The sequence below is a fragment of the Mya arenaria genome, chromosome 5, assembly GCF_026914265.1.
Source record: "Mya arenaria isolate MELC-2E11 chromosome 5, ASM2691426v1".
In the NCBI taxonomy this organism is placed as follows: Eukaryota; Metazoa; Mollusca; class Bivalvia; order Myida; family Myidae; genus Mya; species Mya arenaria.
In genome coordinates, this window is record NC_069126.1 from 64,438,016 (window position 1) to 64,446,624 (window position 8,609).

Here is an 8,609-nt window from a genome sequence, read left to right on the forward strand (position 1 = left end):
TATTTGATTGTATTAAGCATTTAATTATATGAAGGCAGAAGGGTCAACATAAGGTAAAAAGGATGCTACCAAAAAGGACAGGTTGCAGCACCCTTCGATGATTTTTTAGCTGAAACCCTACTTAACCACAACTCTTGCGGAAGAAAGGAGCAAAATATTTTACTTCGTTGAAGCTTTCAGTCCTTCGAGTCTTCTTGGTAAAGCTAACAAAAGAAAACTCGAAACGCTAATAAATCTCAATGCTCAGGCTGGAGTATATCCATTTACTTCCTCGTATTTTTGTATGGGATTTTGAATAACTTAGAGGTTCGGCTTTTCTCAAAATTACTACTATGGATGCCATAAAAGGATGCGAACAAAAAGGAGTTTACATTGCAAATACTCAAATTTATAGCGGACTGTTCCTTGAAAATATCTTAAAATATAAATTTGGAATATAATAGCTGGTGTATCTAACGCATGCCATTCACTCGTGGGCCTTCCTACGGTGTACTTCTTGATTATTCAGTAAGTTTTCTCTTTTTAAAAGACTTATTTATTTATTTATTTATTTATTTATTTATTTATTTATTTATTTATTTATTTATTTATTTATTTATTTATTTATTTACTTATTTATTTATTTATTTATTTATTTATTTATTTATTTATTTATTTTATCTATTGAATTGTTTTATTTAGATTAATTGTTTAATATATTTTAATTAATCACATATGTATGCGTATAAATTATGTATGTTCCAAGTAATAACAGTTAATGCACGAAAGTATTTATTGAACAAGGCATAAATATATGACCAAAATAAAACAAGTTGCCATTTACTGAATGCAAATTGGAAAGGTCGAACGCGTAAGGAAAACAATTTTGAATTCACACTGGATTTTAAATGTTTTTGGGTTAACCTTATGCTACCTGAGTATTCAACAACCTCTCGCTGTCAGAGATCAGACAGTCTAATTCGCTCGAAGACGGGTCGTTTTCCAAATAAAGAGTGATGACCACGCTTTGTTTTTGACAAACTTTAAGGCGGGCGGAGGAAAATATCTGTTAATTGTTGTGAGAATTTTCCGGGGAGTTCGTTCTTCAAGGTCTTACAGCTTAAAGAATAGTTTTGATAGATAATATAACATCGAATTTATGTTCGAGCAGTTGTTTTCGTCTGTAATATGTTTTGAACGAAAGCAAATGTTCGAACATTGAGCTTTAAGTTCAAGAAAACGTTTGGAAAACAGGATAACCGTTTTTCTAATGCAACCTATTTTAGCATCAAATTATTATTTTTGGATTTTTTTACTGGCTCAAAAGCCACAGGTGGGTTTAGTTTTAAAAGAAGCTCTTTAAGTAGGTACTAGTTGCAGGAAAATTAATAATTTTACTGTTGTTGTGTCACTGATAAAACTTTTCACAAATGAATATTTGCATCATAATGAAAGGAATAATAAAATATATAACAAAAACTATACAAAAAAGTGAACAAAATAAAATGATAAGCGGTCAGTTCTACACTATGTAGGTAATAGTTATGCTATATGAACAATGTGTGCATTATAACCGATGTACAATGTACAATGCCTAAAACAAATCTGCTATGTTCTGTTCTGTTCTTTGATAACGTCTTAAACATAAAGCAACCATTCACAGTTAGATATTTGATCGCAAAAATGTGGGCATGGACTTACGAAAATAATTATAAAAATAGAGAAAAAAATAATTACTTACAAAGTTCCTTTCCGAAATGTAGATTACTAGAAATGTCAACAAAGAAAGGACGGGAGAAGGTTTTTTCCGGTCAACTGCGCCACACCGGCGGTCAGCGACATCCCCCTTTGGGCAAGTCCACGCTAAGAAAGAGCGGCAAAAAGGGCGGCCCGCCTCAAGATAGCACCTATGTTAACATAGACCACAAAGGGAAAATAGATGACTTGCAAGAAATATGGTAATGCATTTGTTTACATACGGCTGTTGCAATATGTTTTTTTATTAGAATTTGATATAAAGGTCTGACATTGCAATGCAATTGTTCGTCAAATTCCTCAATAATACAATGAAAACTTAAAGGTACATCTTCAGAAGTCAAAACATCTTCCCGGTGATAAAATGTGTTATTTTCATTTGAAAGCTCTTTCATCTTCATTTTTCAGGAACCTTCCTAAAGAAACTAAGAAAAAGGAAAACAAGTCCTCAAAGTGTAGTGACACATTTTTGAAAATGTGCAGAGTTGTGCTCTTTTTTGTTTTGACGCTATTGCTGCTTTCATGCGGCATACTGCACAAGCTTTACTTCTTGACCCTTCTAAACAATCTATCACAGGTAAAAAGACTATAGTTTCTGTATAGAGTCATGTATATCAGTTCTGCACAAATATTAAATGACCTTAGATGTTCATACATGATTTTATCATATAGATACGTGTGGAAATCACCACATTTGATTGTGGGACAATGTTAACAGATTGTGTGTATGTCAATCCACACCAACTTAGGTTACATACAACTTATACTTGACCTAGAAGGGCTTAAACTGTTGAAGTTAAATCAACCAGCGACTGCCTGCATTCCCTTCAGTTTAAAAATTTGTTCCAATTCGTATGATTAAAGTTGAGTTTCCTTTTCAGTCTCAAGTTGAAAACAAGAAACGTCAAGCGATTTCAATTCTCGTTTGCATTTCACTTTTTGAATTCATCAGATCTATTATGACTTTTTGGAGAGTAATTTTCCAAAGTCAGTCGACAAAGTGGACACGACATCACATAGCAGTAAGTTTTCCTCTAGTCCGTTGTTCCTGTTTAATATGAAATTAAACGTTTAATGAATCGATAATTATGACGGCTGTATCAAATACTAATCATGTTCAAGCTTAATATACATTAGAGAACATGTAATTCATGTAATTCACTTATAGTGTAAAAATATGAAGTTTAAATTAATGAAGAAAAATCCTAGTACATTTGTATTTACCATTTTAGATAGCAATCCTACAGGCCGTGACCACTATCGGAGAGGTATATTTGATTATATATGTCCTTCCATTATTGGACAGTTTGACGACATGTTTAGTTTTAGCAACTCTACCAATTATTCCAAGCATCTGCCAGTTCGTGACAGCAATGGCTAGGACAACAAGAAAGTTACAGAACAGTAAAAAATCTTTGCTCAAACTTTTTGTAGCTGGTTTCTCAGTTTTAGCACTGGCAGTGAGTGTTTTCTTTTTCATGAAGTGGCTAATACCATTTGAAAGAAACCCGCATCTAAAATGGGCTTTACCAGCTGTTTTGATGTTAAAGTCTTTATGCTATTTGGATAATTTCCATTCCTTAAGAAAGAGAACTGCAAATTCTACACAAGAAACAAACAGGGAATCAGACTCCCATTCGGAGACAAGTGAAACTAAATCTAAACAAGTATTTATTCGATTAACTGTTCGTTGGTTGACATGCTTAGTGTTTATTATTTCGATAGTGCTGAATTTAGACATGAAGCTCATTGAAATAAACGGGTATGGACACATCGAATCCTTAGCGTCCAATTCCACACCAGAACATCAAAATGATAATGGAAATGAGACATCGGATTCGACGAGTGGTTTTTACCATACAATTTTCAATCAATTTATGGAGTTTCAGGACATATTTAAGTTTGAAATAAGAATAATGGCATGCTCGTTTGCAATTTCGAAATTAGCTTCTCTTTCTTGTCGGCTGTCAATGCAGCAATTTTCATTTGCTTTGCCACTCATATTCACTCCACTGTTATCAATAATTGCTGTTGTTAGTCTTTCTTGCAATAACTTTCTTGAAAGTACCCAGTACATGGTCGGAATAAGTCTGACATGTGCTATGCCTGAAGAAAATCAATTGAAAATTTTCATCGCGAGTGGAGCTTTGGCTTGGATTGCTGTGATCACCTTAACGTGGTACATTTGGGTTCCTCGGGTCGAGCGAATGGCAAAACGTGAAAGGTTCGTTATATAATATTTGTGATATATCTACATCTAAATTTCTGTTGACTCAGCCGGATTATGCTCACGGTAATACAATATAAATATATATTAACTTTATCAAGCAAATTAATGCTTTGAGTAACAAAAACAGTTTGAATGTGTTTATGATAATGTCGATTGTCACGTTTTATCTTCAGGTTATTTTCTGGTAGTCGTTACGATTTCTTCTTTCCCGATTTGAACATGCTCCTTCGACGGAGAAATGACCATCAAATTGGAGAGCTACACACGGACAGTGAACGACAGAGTGATGATATTCCAAAAGTCATCATCTGCATAACAATGTGGCACGAAACATGCAAAGAAATGTGCCAGCTTCTTAAGTCTATTTGCAGGTTAAAAACCGCAACGTGAACATTTTAATTGAGTTTGTCTTACTTATCAAAATTGAACTGCTTCTTTAATAAGATGTCGTATCGCCATTTCCATAGCACAGTATGTGTTTTAGTCATGTTTAGAGCAACAACGTTTTTGAATTCGATCATAATTTTGGAGTTTCGTTGTTTTAGAATTCTGCGTTGTTTAACTACTAATTGCTAGTTTTACAAACAAGAAATAAGTCATACATTGTAATTCGAAAAATTCAATCTTATTTTTATTCACACATTTCTCAGATTAGATATTTACTAACTATTTGTCTGATGTTTTCATACCAGATGCAAGTCATACATTATTTTTATTCATACATTTTTCAGATTAGATAAGCATTTGTCAAATCGAGAGGAAGCCGAGAACAAAGGAAACGACGGAAATGGGACAGAGGACAAGACACAAGACGCTGGAAAAAAAATACAAGACCCTGATAAAATTAAAATGGAGGGTAAGTATACTAAAAAAGTCGACTATGAATCATTTTAAATTAAAAATAAAGGCAAAAAATATTCGAATAAAACTTTTTATTTCAGTTCAAATAGTATTTGACGACGCATTTTGCTCAACAAAAAACGGCCGTGAGGTTAATGAATATTTGCTCCAGTTTATGTCATGTTTACAAAAGGCGGTTGGGTATGTAGTAAGCTTTATTTTCGTGTTTTAAATGACAAAAATGAATGAAGTTTATTTAGTTAATAAAGAAGCAGTAAAAGTTATTGTTAATTTTTAAAGAAATAAATTGCAGAAAGTAATAACATTAGTTTGGGTTCGGTTTACCTTTAGAAACCACAACACAACAAAGAAAACAATATTTATGTCTTTGTTTTTTTTCGAGCAGTTCCGTGTTGAAAGGCAAGGAACTCGTAAAGTGGAATAAAACATGCAAAAAGGAGGTTGTCGAGACACCTTATGGCGGACAATTCATTCTACAACTCCCAGGCGGAACACAGATGACGGTACATTTGAAGGATAAGATAAAGATAAGGGCCAGAAAACGATGGTCTCAGGTAACAGCCGTTTTCGACATGAGCCGACAACAGTTTATTGATATCGATGATGAGTGTGCGTGCGTTGTATAGCTTATGCCTGTTTTGTTTGTGTTTCATGTGTTGTTGGATCGTTGTGTCATCAAACGAGAAGGTTCACGGCGTATGGGCTCTCGTCTTGTCCCTGTATTAAATATTGTATTTATAGCTAAATAGGAATGGTAGTCAGAAGGTATTAACAAGTATCATACCTTGATATCAAATAGCTGCATTAGATAATTTTAGTTGAAAAACCGGTAAGGGTATGTTATTATAATGTCATAATAAAGGTGTTGTTTGTTTCTAGTTAAGTTCAAATTAACGTTTTCTTTTCTCTTTTTTAAATACAGGTGATGTATATGTATTATTGTTTGTTGTACAAACTAGGAAATACCAATCAAGAAACGGCCAGAGAAAAGGCAAGTTTTTATTTATTTTTTGAACCGTTTGGGATTTTATTTTGGAACAATAATCAAAGGAAATAAGAGATATATTGCTTTCGTCTAGAAATATGCGCGCCGTTAAGTGACCATTAAGATCAAAGAAAACTTTACATTTTTGACGTATCTTTAATTAATCCTATTCGCTAAACAGCTGAAGAAGACATTCATCCTAACCCTTGACGGTGATGTTGACTTTGAGCCAAAGTCAGTCCTACGAATGATGGATCGAATGAAGATGAACATCCGTGTCGGAGCAGTGTGTGGCAGGATTCATCCAATAGGATCAGGTTGTTAAATAAAATATAAACATTTAAAACCTTCATGTTATTTTTGTTTTTTTCAATATGAATTTTAAATTAATCTGCATTTAAATACGAAGTTTCCTTTTAGTTATATTTCAATTTCTTATTATCAATATTTTTTTTTATTTTACAGTGTATGACTTTATTTAAATTTAACATTAATTAACTTCAGGTCCAATGGTGTGGTACCAACAGTTCGAATATGCCATCGGCCACTGGCTTCAAAAGGCATGCGAACATATCTTTGGTTCTGTGCTATGTTGCCCTGGATGCTTTTCTATATTTCGAGCATCTGCCCTCGTTGACGACAACGTCTTGAAAACGTACACTAAAGAGCCAGAGGAGGGAAAACACCTTGTGCAGTTTGAACAAGGCGAGGATAGATGGCTTTGTACTCTTCTCATTAAACGAGGATACAAGATAGACTACTGTGCAGCCGCAGATGCAAAAACGTTTGCGCCAGACAACTTTTGGGATTTTTTTGTTCAAAGACGGCGCTGGTCACCATCAACAATGGCGAACATGATTGACCTGGTCCTTTCTTGGAAACAAATAGTCCAAAACAACACAGAAATCAACCATTTCTTTATGCTTTATCAATTAGTGCTAGTTATAACAAGTGTATTAGCTCCTGGAACTGTCCTTGTTATGATAGCAGGGTCATTTAGCTCAGTATTGAACTTACCGCCATGGCATGCCTTTTTTGTAGCCGTGACTCCGGTAGTTTTGTTCGCAGTGTTATGCCTAAAAGTGACTCAGAAAAAGCAACTCCTTGTGGCCGCAATACTTAGCACAGCGTACACCTTTGTTATGGTTATTGTGACTATCGGCATGATTTTGAACATTGTGAGCGAGACAGTTCTTTCTCCAAACGTGATTTTTCTCATATTTGTTGTTGTAGTATTCTTGATATCGGCTTTACTTCACCCTCAAGAGTTCACATGTTTGTTTCCTGGCTTGCTATATTACGTTTCTGTGCCTTCTACCTTTATTTTTCTGACCGTATTTTATATGTGCAACTTAAATGACATTAGTTGGGGTACCCGAGAATCCAAATCTCCATCATCCCAGACGGAAGAAGAGAGTGGAAAAGATAAATCGTTTATGCGTTTGCTCCTCACTTATGTTAAACAGTGCCTGCTGAAAAAAATCGCTGAAAGGAACCCCAATCTGCAAAATTTGGATCAAATTGAAAGACAACTAAGCGAGCGACAGGAAGTTATTAATAATAAAGATGATAGCTACTGGATAAACACACAGTTAACAGAATCAAAACATTTTTTTAGAAAAGTTGAACTTCAGGGAGATGAGGAAATTTTTTGGACAAATACAATTAACGAATATTTAAAACCAACGGAAAATAATAAGAAACTTCAAGAGAAATTTAAATGTGAACTAAATTCGTTGAGGAATAATTGTGTGTACGGTTTCTTTATGTTGAACTTTATGCTATCATTAGCGCTGTTGCAATTACAAGTAAGCAAAGAAAGTTTAGATGGGTTTTATATCATGGGAAAGTATGAACCATTATCGGTAATTTTCCTGTCCATTTTTGCAATTTTACTTTTGACCCAGTTCATGTTTATGCTTTCACATCGATGGAGAACTTTCTGCCATATTATTTCGAGCACTGAGGTGTTTGAGTGCTTCTGTTCAAGACGAAAAAAAACTAAAGCGCAAGAGTTTCAAGAAAATTTAGAAGAGGTTGAGCATAATGCAGAAGAATATGAACCCCGGCCTGATTATAGCGACAGTGATGATGAACGTTCATCTTCAAGTAGACCAAACTCACAGAATATTTATTGTCACAGAATACAGACTGTGCGCAATCGTAAGCATCATACACAGCGTATCGGCATTGATATGCATCGCCGGGGCGGTGATCAAGGTGAAGGATCTTATATAGGACATGGAGTGAAAATCAATAATATTTTGTTTCATGGGAACAAAAGAGGCAATAAGCTTTCTAAGTGGTAATCATTCACGCATTGCAAGCAAAAACTACAGCCATATTAAACAATATTGTATTTGCGTATTTAACCATTTGGTTTCATTAATTCAATATGTATCTCATGTTTAAAACATTTTGATTTTGATTTCGCTTTATACACTTATATCTGTAAATATGCATGTGTTTGTATCGTCTGAAATGTTTAATCCGGATTAATCTTTTAATAAAAGATAAACATTAAACTGACAATTTTATTATTCTTAAATAAATGGTAATACATATCTGGTTGTATAGGTGGTATATATTTTGTTGTTCAATAATACTTAATGACGGTGGTACGGGCTCCAGATTCTATTAAAAGTCGTTTATCTTTGAAGTTCTACAAATCATCGTTATTGCCACAGTATTCAACATATTTGGTATGAGATCGTACATTTAAGTCGCTAAAGAAAATGTTAAATATTTTAAATCGCTATTATAATTATAGTAATTGCGCATTGATATAATAAAAATAGA

General features: G+C 33.9%; 1 protein-coding gene across 2 annotated transcripts; it reads left to right on the forward strand.

Moving 5' to 3' along the window:
• Positions 1-324: 324 nt before the first annotated feature.
• LOC128234109 (chitin synthase chs-2-like) lies at positions 325-8,309 on the forward strand. 2 transcript variants are annotated; one of them, XM_052948122.1, is made up of 12 exons: positions 325-507; positions 1,743-1,937; positions 2,143-2,311; positions 2,616-2,756; positions 2,967-3,958; positions 4,138-4,308; positions 4,696-4,820; positions 4,906-5,005; positions 5,211-5,379; positions 5,748-5,816; positions 5,992-6,127; positions 6,315-8,309. In XM_052948122.1, the coding sequence occupies exons 2-12, from the start codon at positions 1,753-1,755 to the stop codon at positions 8,117-8,119; spliced, it is 4,062 nt and encodes a 1,353-aa protein (XP_052804082.1). In that variant the 5' UTR covers positions 325-507; positions 1,743-1,752; the 3' UTR covers positions 8,120-8,309. The 2 variants fall into 2 exon arrangements, with proteins under 2 accessions (XP_052804082.1, XP_052804081.1); XM_052948121.1 differs by having other exon boundaries at positions 326-507; positions 4,138-4,335.
• Positions 8,310-8,609: the final 300 nt, after the last annotated feature.

Coding starts and splice junctions, on each gene's coding strand:
- LOC128234109 (XM_052948121.1), top strand. CDS start 1,753: ATGTCAACAAAGAAAGGACGGGAGAAGGTTTTTTCCGGTCAACTGCGC. Junction 3,959..4,137: donor CGAATGGCAAAACGTGAAAG/GTTCGTTATATA, acceptor TTTTATCTTCAG/GTTATTTTCTGGTAGTCGTT. Junction 4,821..4,905: donor TGATAAAATTAAAATGGAGG/GTAAGTATACTA, acceptor TTTTTATTTCAG/TTCAAATAGTATTTGACGAC.